This window comes from Muntiacus reevesi, chromosome 11, assembly GCF_963930625.1.
Source record: "Muntiacus reevesi chromosome 11, mMunRee1.1, whole genome shotgun sequence".
Taxonomy (NCBI): domain Eukaryota; kingdom Metazoa; phylum Chordata; class Mammalia; order Artiodactyla; family Cervidae; genus Muntiacus; species Muntiacus reevesi.
The window spans coordinates 19,375,635-19,390,105 of NC_089259.1; the positions used below are offsets into that span (position 1 = coordinate 19,375,635).

Consider the following 14,471-nt stretch of genomic DNA (forward strand, 5'->3'; position numbering starts at 1 on the left):
GTAAATGACTAGAAGTTCACCATCAGGAAGGTAGAAGCTATGGACTCTTTCAAATGCCTGGTATTTCAACACTCTCGCAGGTTCCCGCTGACATGAATAATGGGCTGTCTGCTGGGGCTCAGAGAGATGAGGGGGATGGGAGAAGTCCTTACCTTTCCCCTAGATTTACCAGGTTGAAAGCAGAGGTCCACAAAAGACTGCATCCAAACGCTACTCAGACGTGCAGTCGTGGGGATGAACATGAGACCCTGTACCAGAGATATCGACAATTCAACACCCTGGTCACTGCCCAGCACTGCTACTCATGATGTTCCCCATAAATCCACTGGCCTTGTACATACTTGAAGCCTTTTGCCCACCAGCCCAGGCCTCTCTGCTTTAGCACTGCTCCATATATCTGACTCGGAGAAGGAAATGGCAACCTACTCCAGTATTCTTGCCTAGAGAATCCTGTGGGCAGAGGAGCCTGGTGAGCTGCCGTCCATAGGGTCGCACAGAGTTGGACACAACTGAAGCAACTTAGCAAGCATGCATGCCTCGGAGAAGGAAATGGCAACCCACTCCAGTATTCTTGCCTGGAGAATCCTAGGGACAGAGGACCTGGTGAGCTGCTGTCTATGGAGTCGCACAGAATCGGACATGGCTGAAGCAACTTAGCAGCAGCAGCAGATATCTGGCTCAAGAAGTTTAGGAAGCACATTCTTTGGGAGATTGGTAGTGTTTTTCTATCTGACTTAATCTCAGCTAGATTTGGGCTTCCCAGGTGGTTTAGTGGTAAAAAATCCACTTGCCAATGCAGGAGATGAGGGTTTGATCCCTGGGTCAGGAAGATCCCCTGGAGAAGGAAATGACAACCCACTCCAGTATTCTTGCCTGGGAAATCCCATGGACAGAGAAGCCTGGTGGGCTATAGTCCATGGGGTCACAAAGAGGCAGACACAACATAATGACTAAACAATAACAGCCTGATTTCTTTCAAATCTAGCGTGGTTTCTTCCCCCTCTACTTTTCATCTGTGGATCCAGGTTAACTCCTGAGCAACTGAGCTTTGACTTTTCCAAACTGACTGTCTACGGTGGATGAACCTCAGGACTAAGAGTAGAGAGGCAGGGGTCCCAATCCCATGTACCCAGCAAGCAGAGCCGGGGGTAACTCCTGTCTTACACTCACCATTTTGACTGATCTTCTTTGCAGACCCCAAGGTCAGAGAATGGCTGCGGGCTATCTATGCCGTGCTGCCCAGCACCAGCCCGGGTGCCAAGCTGGAGCTGGCCTGCACCCTCTACGTGCAGACGGGGACACCGCTCACCCCCTGCTTCGTGGAGCAGGTCTCCCGATGGGCAAACAGCAGCCTGGAGCTGGCTAATCTCAGGGAGCCCAACAGCACTGCCATGCTGGCCAATGGATGGGGCCCCAGGCAGATCACAGGTAAAGGAAAAACCATCCACCTTGATGAGGTTAATGCAGGAGGGCTGGGGAGACAGGTCCCAGTTGTTACCATCAGAAGCCATGCATTGGGTATGCAGGCCGCCCTCACCTGCAGCAGAGGCTTGTCCTCTTGGGAAACCCGACCCTCGAGTGAAGCAGGGCTCACTTTTGGTTCTGTTCGGTCTCTTCCCCACCCCCACCCCACCCCCAGGGACAGACACACACCGCCCCCGCACACACACCCCACACACAAAAGGGTGCTCTTCAGAATCCCAGCAGAGGGGGCCCAGCAGGCTTTATGCCATGCAACACCCCCAGGTGTGTTCCCACTGAGCTCTATTCTCATCAACCACTAACCCTCTTCAATGCAAAATACAGTAGGAGCCCAAAAAGTGGTTTCTTAGGAATTTCACTGAAGGAAATAACTGTATGTAATAACAGTATATAATGTTTAGCCCAGGGTTATCAAAGGAAGAGACTGGTAAACAACCTACCTGTTCAGCAAGTAGGGATGGTTTAATGAAAATCAGCACGTGCACTTTGGCGGGCTACAGTCCATAGTGTAGCAAAAAGTCAGATAGGACTGAGCACACACACACATCATGCAGTTGTAATGACCATCAAAGATGATGAACATCACGAACACTTACTGAGTGCTCAGTTTATTTCTTCAGCACTCTTCTAAGTATTCTGTGGTGACGAGCTCAGTTTTCCCTCACAATAATCCTGAGAGCTATGTGCCATCATTGTCCCCATTTTAGAAACAGAGAAACAGAGGCACAGAGCATCAGGCCTCTAGCCCTGTATCCACAGAGCAGGGGATTCTAACCCAGGCAGTCTGGCTCCAGCGTCCTTGATGATTACCAAGGTTACAGAGAACTAGGGAGAACACTGAAGACCCAGCGTTTAAAAAGGCAGATCAGGGAACGTGCAGTTTATGAATTAAGAAACAGTATGTGGGCAGGAGTGCAGAGGTAAACTGTGAACATTAAGATCTTTATTGATAAGGAGGCTTCCTCTTGCAGTTTGCCCCAACATTTCACAATGTCTTTCAGTTTACTTCAAAATGTTGAACTCCCTGCTGCAGCTCGTGGAGCTGCCAAGAGGCCCAAGGCCACGGTTAGCTGCTATCAACCCCAGGGGTGAATGGCCCTCTAAGAAGGAGATGGTACCGCTGAGAAGACCGGGCCGGGCTGCTTGGGTTCAAGTCCAAGGTCTCCATCTTGGGCAAGTGGGTAGATGGTGGCTTTGTTGCTCACAAGTATGTGACCTTGGACAAGCTTGGTGCCCCATCTTTAAAACTGAGAATAACAACAGAACTGGTAGGAGTCGAGGAGGGTTTGCTAAAGCATTGAAGACAGAGCCTAGCACAAAGTTCGTGTTTATTAAGGGGATAAAGAGCTGGAGGAACGGGGCCCCTTGACAGGTGGCCAGCCAGCTCCCCTCTTCAGTAAGGCAAGAGACTTAAAAGTTCGTGCCCTGGAGGTCATCATGTAAACAAAGGCTCCGCCAGAGATGAGACCCGAGAGCACTTGGGGCGATGGGAGTGGGGGCTGGGGGTGGCACTGTGCATCATCTCCCGGGCACAGCACCCAGTCTCACTTTTGAGTCTCACCCCCACCCCGCCCCAGGGGTCTGCCTGAGCAGGGCAGGCCTTCTGCTTCTGGGAAACAATCCCAGCCAGAACTAACTGGAATCAGCCAGTAGCACCCACAAGCTATACATTTAAAAAAAAAAAAAGAATTAAAGCCTGGTCTCCAACGGCAGCTCTTTACAAACACCACAGTTCCACAGTTAAGAGTACGATCAAGCAAGCCACATCCCACCTCCGAGGATGCCTCACGCGGGCGACAGCGTCTCAGCGGCCCCCTGCTCTCTGCTCGCAGGGGACGGGCCGGTGGGCTCCACGTGGGAGCGCGGTGGCGGCGCGGAGTCTGCGCAGCTGGTGCTGGTGAGCACCGTGTCCTTCCAGAGCGCCTGGCGGCAGCAGTTCTCCTTCTCGGACACTCAGCTCCTGCCTTTCACCTGCGCCCAGGGCCTGGCCCTCGAGGTTCCCATGATGTACCAAATGGCCGAGGTCAACTACGGTGAGCGGGAGGAGCCCGGGAAGGGAGGGCTGGGCTCTGCTCTAAAAGGATGCAGCTGAGTGGGGCCGCGGGTCGCTGTGAGGTGCCCGGCGCGTCCTGGAGTAAGGGAAGACCAGGGAGGCGGAGACTCAGGACAGTGAGGGAGCCGATGGGGAAGAGAACCCGGATTTCATGCCTGGCCTTTCCCTCTGCGTGGAGCAAAGCGGGGAGTCATATGACTGTTTGGGCAAACCCCTTCCCCTGGCAGTCACCCCCTCAAGATGAACACCTGCCTCAGTGTTTGGTGCTGAGAAATGACGGGCGGTGGAGAGTGCAGTCTAGAAGGTTCCCTAGAGCATGTCCACGCAGAAGTGCTCATCACTTTGCCTGCCCATCCTGCCGGAAGTCACTCGTCCCCCTTGTGGTGGGGTGCACCTGCAGCCCCCCTTCCCAGCAGACTGTTGTGTGTGCTGTGGATGCTCCAGGGTGGGGGGTTCAGCAAGACCAGGGAGGAAGGGCCCCGCCACCTTGCCTGCCTCACTTCTCCTCTCCTGGTCACCCCTCCAAACCCTGGTTTGCATGCTCAGCCCCCTCCAGCTTGTGGGACTAATTATGTTCTTATTCCAGAAGAAGTCAGGGAGACTTAAAATAGTGTTTTAGGAGCTTTGGTGTTGGGAACACTTGCTATCATTCCTGCTTTGATTTCATACAGGAACCTTGTGAGTTCCCAGTGCATTTATTCATTAGCTTATTCAACCAATAATTATTTACTGAGGTCAAGTAAGATGGGAATGGAAGAATGTTGAATAAGTAAACATACATTTACAATAGATTGTAGTGAAAGTGAAAGTGAAAGTCGCTCAGTCCTGTCCAGCTCTTTGTGACCCCATGGACTATACAGTCCATGGAATTCTCCAGGCCAGTATATTGGAGTGGGTAGCCTTTCCCATTTCCAGAGGATCGTCCCAACCCATGGATCGAACCCAGGTCTCCCGCGTTGCAGGTGGATTCTTTACCAAATGAGCCATTGAGCTGACCAAAAAGTTTGTTCAGATTTTTCCATAAGCTATTATGGGAAAACTCAAACTTTTTGGCCAACCCAATAATTCTTGCTCCTAACACTTTCCTGTTGCTGCTGTGACCCATGCTGGTTGATCTGTCTGCTGGGGATGCTGGCAGGCAGATTCTGAGATGTTCCTGTTCTCCCCAGCACACAGTGGAGGGTGGCTGGCACACAGTGGAGGCTGAGCAGGTATTTACTGAGCAGACACAAAAAGGAGTATGAACCATGTCCCTGTCTTTCCCTACTGATTGTAAGATTTTGCTGAAGTGGCCAGTCGGTTCTGCTGTCTGTCCACCCTAAGGCCCAGACCTCCCTGTCCTCCCAGGGAATGGATTGAGCCTGGAGTTCTGCCCGAGACTGGGGCAGCCACAGGCTGCCAGGTCAACCCAGCTCACCTAGATTGCTCCCAATTGTTTGCCCGCCTTGTTTCATCACTGGGCCTAGCCACTACATCTGCATTCACCAGAAACCCTCTCTGGGTCTCCTGATCTCTGGCCACTGTGTCTGCTGCCCCCTGCCACCTGTCCCATCACACACTTCTGAAATGAGGCTGTGCCCAGTGGCCTGGACTTGTCCTTGGCCAGTCATGGCCATCACCCACAAGATCCCAGCTGTCCATCCTGAAGCCCACTTGTTTATGTCACAGGGTACAAATTATCAGTTCAAAATCCATCCTGAATTCCTCTTTCCTTAGGTCTTTGCAATGATTTGCGCTTCCCAGGTGGCTCAGTAGTAAAGAATTCACCCCTGCCAATGCAGGAGACACAGGAGACACGGGTTCAATCCCTGGGTCAGGAAGATCCCCTAGAGGAGGAAATGGCAACCCACTCCAGTATTCTTGCCTGGAAAATCCCATGGACAGAGGACCCTGGTGAGCTGCAGTCCATGGGGTTACAAAGAATCAGATGTGACTTAGCAACTGAGCATGCTCCACGCATGCATGTGCAGTGCTTTAGACATTGGGAAATTTCATGTGACATCTAGGCTTAGAGCTCTGGTTGCATGAGTGTGTACTAAATCACTTCAGTCAGACTCTTTGCAACCGCATGAACTGTAGCCCACCAGGCTCCTCCATCCATGGGATTCTCCAGGCAAGAGTACTGGAGTGGGTTGCCATTTCCTTCTCCAGGGGATCTTCCCAAACCAGGGATTGAACCCAGGTGTCCTGCATTACAGGCAGATGCTTCAATGCAGGAGACACGGGTTCGATTCCTAGGTCAGGGACAATCCCCTGGAGGAAGGCATGGCAACCGACTCCAGTATTCTTGCCTGGAGAATCCCATGGACAGCGGAGCCTGGAGGGCTACAGTCCATGGGGTCCCAAAGAGTCAGACACGACTGAGCAACTTCACTGGTTCACTGGTTACCACTAGTGCCACCTGGGAAGATTTTGGTTGAAAGATAGGAAAATCTGACACCAAGAGCCTGGGTCCTGATATGGTAACAACAGGCCAGGATTATAGTGGCTGTCCCTTTAAGAAGGGGTTTGGCTCTCCCCTGTGCCAGCACCCCCACCCTGCCCAGCCACTGCAGGCCCGGGGACTCAAGCAGCATGAGAATGTCTTAGAGACGTTCTAGGTCTTAGGATCAGCCAAGGTGGCCACAAGCTCCCAACAGTCTTGGTCCTCAAACAGCTCCCTGAAGGTGAGGTGGATACCTGATTGTTAATAAAGTTCATTGTTTCCAGTTCTGGGAGCTGGCCTTTTCCAGTGTCCGGCACTGTCTATTTCCTTGGGCTCCCGGGACAGAACTGATTCCCCCATCCACTGAATCCCCCAGGCCAGTTTCAGGACCCTGCAGGCCATCAGGTGGGGGTGCTGGAGCTGCCATACCTGGGAACTGCGGCCAGCCTACTCCTGGTCCTGCCTCGGGACAGAGACACACCGCTGAGCCACATTGAGCCCCACCTCACAGCCAGCCTCCTCCACGCCTGGACCGCCAGCCTGAAGAGAGCCCGGATGGAGGTGTTCCTGCCCAGGTGAGCAGCTGCAGCGTCCTGGCGGCAGGCTCCTTGGCCTGTTCCAGTTACCCAGACCTGGATTACAGAACCCAGGTGGCTGACTCTAGGGTCTGTGCAAATACCTTGGAGAGTGCCCCCTAAATCTTATCACATCCTAAGAGTATACAGCCATCATTTTTCAAAACCAAACAGGCAACATCGCTTATGCAGATATGCAAGATCACTTATACAGATATAATTCCCATCAGAAGGCAAATTGAGGCATAAAAGTTGAAGGCTTTACATCCTTGCACTGAAGGTTTCATTCTTTCTAAAGAAAAGTGAGCCGTTCTTTAAGAAAACCCAATAGGTACAAATACAAAACCCCAAGAGGTCAAAAAGTTAAATGATGGTGCTGGATTTTGCTTCTCCAAAGCAAAACCAATTTGCAAAACTCATTACTTTACAAAGGGTTCCTCAAGGAGCATCTCTAAATGATCAGCTTCATTTGAAATCAGAGTAAATGCGTAATTAATTTGGAGACCAGCATTTAAACAAAAAAATTATCCGAGGGTTCATTTGCAGCATGTGGATTCTTCATGCTCCTCCCACTGGCCACCTCGGCCTCCTCCACTGACCAGGCTTTCTGCATTGCTGAGCCAGAGGCCTTGGCAGGGCTCCCTCGAGGAGTTAAAAATAAGTCCAGGCCCTGGAACAAAAAACAGAGAAAGAGAGAGAGAGAGACCCAGTGAGTGAAGGGCCAAGGTCTAAAGTGGGATCGGCCTAGCGAGGGCAGAAGGTGAATTAAACTCAGAGATAATGCCTATCTCTCCAAACCAAATATTTGGACCCCAAATCAAAGCCCAAAGACTGGCTATTTCAGCAGATCTTTCTAGCATGGACCAGAAGCAAGCCTGATGTTTCTTTTATGTTTACGAGAAGCTCAGCAAAAGAAGAGCTTTCAAGGCTAACAATAGAGAGAAAATGCAGCTGGGAGTAGGACTTTGCTCCAGTCTCTTTGAGTGTAGGAGACAGATGGCTGGCCTCATCCTGGAGCAGCTGATATAAGGAAGAGGCCCCAGGGAGATGCCCAGCGCCACTGAGAACTATTCACTGGTGCTGATTCTGCCTTTAGAACTTGCAATCCCTTGAGAAAAGATCCAAAAAAAACTTTGGAGGATGGGGAAGGGACAAGAAGGCAGAGGTCACAGTAACCCAAGTATTCATTCACACTTGACCTTATCTGGATAAAAAAAATTTTTTTTTAAATCTAAGACTATTCAGCCTGCTATCTGAGAAGAATAGAAGTTTTTAGGGAAATAAAACTTCCCTTACCTTTTAGGGGTGTTTCACAAGCAAAACTAACCAAGTTTATTGAAAAGACTGTATTCCAGTCCATGAACACAAGATGTCTTTGATTTTCTTCAGGTTTTCTTTAAGTTTTTATCAATGGTGTTTTGTAGTTTTCCGTGTACAGGTTTTGTTAAATTTACTTGACACTTGAATTTTCTTGACACTCTTGTCAAAGTCAATTGGCCATAAATATAGGTTTATTTCTAGACTTCCAGTTTTATTCTATAGGTACAAATGTCTGTACTTTTGCCAGTACTGCACACTCTTGGTTGCTTACTGTAGTTTTTTAATGCATTTAGAAATCAGCAAGTATGAGTCCTTCAACTTTGTTTTTCTTTTTTAAGATTGTTTTGGCTATTCTGGGTTCCACGTCTTTCTATGTGAGTTTTAGGATCAGCTTATCAGTTTCTGCCAAATAAATAGCCAGGTTCTTGATATGGGCTTTGCTGACTCTGTAGATTAACTTGGGGAATATTGCTTTATAACAATATTAAGTATTCCAGTGCATGAACACAAGATGTCTTTGATTTTCTTCAGGTTTTCTTTAAGTTTTTATCAATGGTGTTTTGTAGTTTTCAGTGTACAGGTTTTGTTAAATTTACTTCTAAGTATTTTATTCCTTTCAATGCTGTTGTAAATGGGATTTCATTTTCAGATTGTTCATTGCTAGTGTAAAGAAACAGTTAATTTTTGTATCTTGATCTTGTATCCTGCCACCTTGATGAACTCATGTATTAGCTCTAATAGTTTTTCTCTGTGTGTATGAGTGTGTGTGTGTGTTCCTTAGGATTTTCTATATACAAGACCAGGTAATCTGTGAATAGAAAGAGATTTAGTTCCTTCTTTTGATTCTGGACACATTTGCTTTCTTCTTCTTGTGTAATTGCCCTGTACACCCTTCAGTAAAGTGTTAAATAGAAGTGGTGATCATCTTTATCTTGTTCCTGATCTAGGGGGAAAGCATTCAATCTTTCATCATTAAGGATAATGCTAGCTGTAGAGGGTTGTATATGCCCATTTTGAGGCTGAAGAAATCTCCTTCTATCCCAAGTTTGTTAAGTGGTTTTTGTTTTTATAAGAGAATGTCAAGTGCTTTTTTTGCATCTCTTGAAATGATCACGTCGCCCTTGTCCTTTATTTCATTAATATGGTTTTTTACATGGGTTGATTTTTGTATGTCAAACCTACCTTGCATTCCTGGGAGAAATCCCACTTGGTCATAGAGGGATTTATGTGTTGCTGGATTCAATTTTTTAATATTTTGTTGAGGATTTTTACATCTGTATTCATAAGGGACACTGGTCTGTCATTTTCTTGTGATATCTTTGTCTAGTTTTGGTAAAGGGTGTTTTTTCTAGCTCAAGATATCTTTGTAGCATCTCTTCTGGCCTGGCCTTGCCTTCTTGGCCATACAAGAAACAAACCACTGTCCTCTTTCATAGTCATACTTCGTTTTTACTATTGTCTTTAGTTACTAAAAATGGTATTACCTAGCTTTATCTCCTACCATGACCACAATACATAGCTTCAAACATACCTTAGCTCTTTCTCAATATCAATGAGAAACAATAGAACCACAGTGGTAACAATAAAGTGTTGCATGAGCTGTACTGGGCATTGTTCTGAGCACTTCACCAGGATTATTTCACTTACTATTCACAAAACTAAGAACTGAGCACTAGTATTAGGCCCATTTCCTAAGTAAAGAAACCGAGGCAAAGAGAGGCAAAGTCACTTGCCCGGGTTCCCTCCGCTAGTAAGAGGCTGAGCCTGCACTCAAGCCTAGGCAGTAGTTCCCAAGTTCAGGTTCTTAACCACTATGTTTTAGTGCCGAGAGTTCTCAGAAAACTGTGGTTTAAGGATTTAAGAAAATTTCAGAGAAGGCAGTCTAAAAAATTTTTCTGAGGAACTTCTCTGGTGGTCCAGGGATTAAGACTCTACACTTCGAGTGCAAGGGGTGTGGGTTCAACCCCTGGTCAAGGAACTAAGATTCCACATGCTGAGAGGTGTGGCCCCTCCAAAAAAAATTTTTTTTTTAATTTTTGTGAAATATCAGCATACTTAGAGAAAAGTGGTACCTTTTTTGAGAACACACATTTACATGAAAATCTGATACCTTTGTTTAAAATATTGGGCACATTGTCTTGTATGGCAGTGAAGAACTTGGATATTTAACAGTCTGGGACAGTATTTTTATTCTCCTATAAGAGTTCTGCATGATTTATAGAAAAGACCATCTAAACTCCAATTTGGAAGTTTTTTGTTCTCAAAGGAAAATTATATCATTCGTCCTTTTAAAGCCTCCTTCAACGGTAAAGTTTTAAATGCCTTGCCCTTGAAGAAACATGATAAAGTTGGTGGGCTGGTTTTTCCTGCTCTCGGGACTTAACTGGGAAAACTAAAGACCCACGCTGCACACAGCAAACGTGAAAATATGTTGTATCAAACAGAAAAATGTTCAACGAGACGCTATTAGTTGGCAGTTAGTCAGCAACTGCTTTTCTGCACCTACTGTGTGTGAGAGGCCACCCAGGGGGCAGATGGCAGGTGGCAGAGTGTAGACACCAAGAGCACAGGCTCTGCGCTCCATCAGCCTTGTCCAGGCGCGCTCCATCGCAGACTCAGGACGTCCTCTTGGGCAAGCTCCTTAAACACTTTAAGCCTCAGTGTTCTATCTGTAAAATGAGAATAATAACGCGGTCACGTGATGAAGAGATGAGATCATCCACATAAAATACTTGTTGTAGTGCCTGGCACATGGTATGCATGCGTGCACGCTCAGTCGTGTCCAACTCTTTGTGACCCCGTGGACTGTAGCCCACCAGGCTCCTCTGTCCATGGGATTCTCCAGGCAAGAATACTGGAGTGGGTTGCCATTTCCTACACATGGTAAGCACTCATTAAATATTAATTATTATGAAGAAATAATGAGCCTCTTCTCTCAAATAGTTTACAGTACCATAAATAACACTAATAGGAAACAGACCATTCTATACATCAAAAGAGTGGAACAAAGTGCTTAATGGGGCTTAAAGAACTGAAGGCCACAGAACAGCTGGGGAAGAGGAGGAGTGATCGCTGAACTGAGCTTAGAGGAGAGGATAGTACAATTCAAATTCAAGGCAGACCTGGAAAGAACAGCAGAAGCAAAGGCTCAGAGGTGGGAGAGGGGGCTGTGGGGTCAGATTAGTCAGGGGGTCGGGGTGTGGGAAGGAGCAGTGATAGATGAAGTTTGGAAATGAGCCTGGAGCTCCCTGACTTTGAAGGGAGGGGGTTGGGTTGTCATGTGATGAATATCAAAGTCCACTGAGTGAAAATCCTAAGTGAAAGTGTATATCTTTTGTTGTTTTAGGTTTAGGATCCAAAATCATTTTGACTTGAAACACATTTTATATTCCTGGGGAGTCATCGATATTTTTGATCCACTCAGAGCTAACTTGAAAGGAATTTCAGGTAACAGCAGTTCTTTTTCCAAGCTTATTGGCATTGTGTGTGTGGCGGGGGAGGAGGTGCTGTTTTTAATCAGTAATCATGCACTGATGAAGGGGTTCACACCTACGAAGCCTTTAGAGATAAACAGCCAGAGTTGATGTGGCTTAAAAGAATAAAGAAAGTACTTTACTGTATGTAAGAACATGCTGCTTCAGATGCCAGATTTGGGTTGGATTTTGTGGGGGCGGGGGTGTTTCTTGAGATGACCTCTAAGCGCCACATGTTCAGAGTGAAGTCAGTGATCAGGAGTCACTATACAGCTCCCCTCCCTCTGCCCGTCATGATAGGAGATACCGGAGATTCTGGTACAGCAGAGCCCATCATTCTGACCTCCCACCATCACTCTTCATTTCTATCTCTGACCCCTCCCTCCCTCCCTGGACCTCTCTGTCTTCTTTGAATGATCTTACCCTCATCCATCCAACTTCCTTTCTTCAAATTACTTCCACAAATTATCCATAACCTGGCCTTAAAATGTTCTCCCTCCCAGAGTCTGTATTAGATTTCATGGCTCATAGTAGACAAGTTACTACTAATCTACGGGCTCTGTATTCACCTGTGGTCTGACAGAACTGACATCTAATGTTAAAAGAGAGGGGAAGGCCAGAACCTAATGTTTCAGAATCCTCCCAGGAGACCACTGGTGAAGCTACTGCCACCTCCAAAGACTCCTCAAGTTCATTGCTGCTCTGGATAGTAATGAATTATCTGTACGAAGATGACCCTGGGGCAGGCATTGCCTTGGCTTTGATGCTTTCCTTGCCCGAGGAGCTTATGAAACCTCTGTTTGGAATGCTAGAACCTCATAGCTCAGACACGTTTTCTAAAGCCTTGCTCAGATTTTTCTTTCTTCAGCCATTGCAGGAAAAAAAAGGGGAGTTTAGTCCACAACGGAGTCTCGGCTTGGGTATTAGATGTGACCAGTTAGACTCCACAACAGAGTTACTTATCAGAAAACACAGGATGCAGGCTCTATTCTAGGTTATTTATAAACCACCAGCTCTGAACTCATTGCCTAAACATGCAAAGAGATAGTAAGCAAAGCAATAGTCAAGTTTGGGCCCAGTGCCCCCAGCAATGCTTGGCACACAGTGGGGAGCCAGTAAATACTGTTGACTTGGTGAATGACACTACCAGAAATTTCCCCTGGCGACATAGACATAATCTGGCACTGCAAGCAAAAGAAGACTAGAGCTAAGGACTAAGAGGCAAGGAAAGAGCAAGGGGTGAAGGATCTGTGTGCAGTCTATCTTTAATAACACAATCCCATCACAATCTTTTTTTGTGGCTCTGGAGTTCAGCTATGGCATTCCTGTTTTGACCAGCCTAATTCAAAATTTGGGAGCCATTCTGACCTTCTCTTCCACACTGCTACATTCCAGTAGTCACTGTGATTCACTGCTTGTTCCTTCATCATTCTCAGAAATACATCCTAAAAGGCAGTCAACCCTGTGTCCTCAAAAAGAATTGAGCTCAACCCACGTGATGCAGTTCTCCTATCAGTAAAGACCTCTGAGGCTCAGAGCTCCTTTGACAAGATCTAACAAGCAGCTGAGTTTAAAAAGAACCTTTTAAAATACCTAACCTCTTGTTTTACAATGCAATTAAAGTCTACTTATTTTTGCTCAAATCAGCAGAAATATAGGCTTATGGACCTGGCTTGTTAAACAAGTATCAAGCAGTTACCACACGCCAAGTGGGAAGCTTGCATGCCTATTTCCTTCAGATAAAATATATCCACCTTACAATCTTCTCCCATAAAGTTTTATCCCTCTAACACAGGGATCACCAAATGAGGGCCTACCACCTGTTTTTATAAATAAAGTTTTATTGAAACACAGCCACTCCCATTCATTTAAACTCACCCATGGCTGCTTTCCTGCTATAATGGCAGAACTGAGACTTTGCAACAGATGCCATATGCTCTGTAATGGCTAAAATATTTCATATCTGGCTTTTTACAGATAGAGTTAGCCGTCTAAAATACTGCTTTCCAATGTCATTCTTTAAATATGATCAATAGACTAGTCACTGCTGTGCCTAAGTAGGCTGTTGACTTAATTCTGGAGACACAGCCACTGAATCTAACAATAGTTGTGTCATGCCTAAAATGGGATAGATGCAACCCACCTCACATCTTATTTGCAGAGGTGAAATTATCATATAGCAAAGCATCACCAGAGAGCTGGACAGAGAGTAAGTGATCAAAAAACGCTGGTCTCCCGTTGTACAATTAACAAGGGGCTGCAACAGTTTTGTACTACTGATGGACACTCAACAACCACTGGGAACATTTGTTTTTTTCTTTCTATTTGGTACCAAAGCCCAGAATCAAGTTCCTCTTCTCCATTTGAAAGGCATTCATTTCTTCTTTTATGGCCTCAAATTCTATTTTTGCTGCATGAAGAACTTGATTGAAATCATTTCAAGGCCCAGCTGGGCCTAGGCTGTTTTTCTCCCTAGAGAAAAACACCTTAGCACTACATGTTATGAAGTTTTTAAGAATAATGCCAGTTTCACTTACACTAAAGTCACCAGCTAGAGATCCACTTTCTGAGCAGTCCCACTTCCTGTAGGATGAGCAGGCTTTGATACCAACCCAAGCTTCCTAATCTAAGAAATAGTCCTTGTGCACAAACTTGAAACTTTGAAGAAACTGTCTTATTCTTAACTTTTGTGACTGGTTTCCAACCTCAGCTCAGGAAGATGTACAAGCTCCTTGTTTCTATGATGTGAATGAACAAACCAGCCAGAGTTGTTTGGTTGTGAACTGAAGTTAACTTATACCATACCAGTTACTGGGCAGAGCTGCAGTAGGTCATCAAGATGACAACATAGGTCATTCCAGACTTCAGTCTCTTTCCCAAGAAGACCAACTAGCAAGTCTCCATACATATGTCAACATTGTAGAAATGCCCTCACCTGGGGGGTGAGGCTGAAGCACCCCTCTGAAACACAGAGACTGAAAAGGACCACATTAGAAAGTAAGAAGAAAGGGCTTCCCTGGTGGCTCAGGGCTAAAGAATCCACCTGCCCGTGTAGGAGACATGGATTCAATCCCTGGGCTAGGAAGATCCCACAGGCCACAGAGCGACTAAGCCCATGTGCACCACAGCTATTGAGCCTGTGC

At 46.5% G+C, this 14,471-nt stretch overlaps 1 protein-coding gene across 1 annotated transcript in view; it reads left to right on the forward strand.

The window, feature by feature from the left end:
* SERPINE3 (serpin family E member 3) overlaps positions 1-14,471 on the forward strand; it is a 29,870-nt gene that overhangs the window by 5,585 nt on the left and 9,814 nt on the right. The window contains exons 2-5 of the mRNA XM_065902439.1: positions 1,195-1,428; positions 3,315-3,515; positions 6,337-6,535; positions 11,202-11,302. Of these exons, the coding sequence (XP_065758511.1) occupies positions 1,195-1,428; positions 3,315-3,515; positions 6,337-6,535; positions 11,202-11,302 (735 nt within the window). The remainder of the gene's footprint in view (positions 1-1,194; positions 1,429-3,314; positions 3,516-6,336; positions 6,536-11,201; positions 11,303-14,471) is intronic.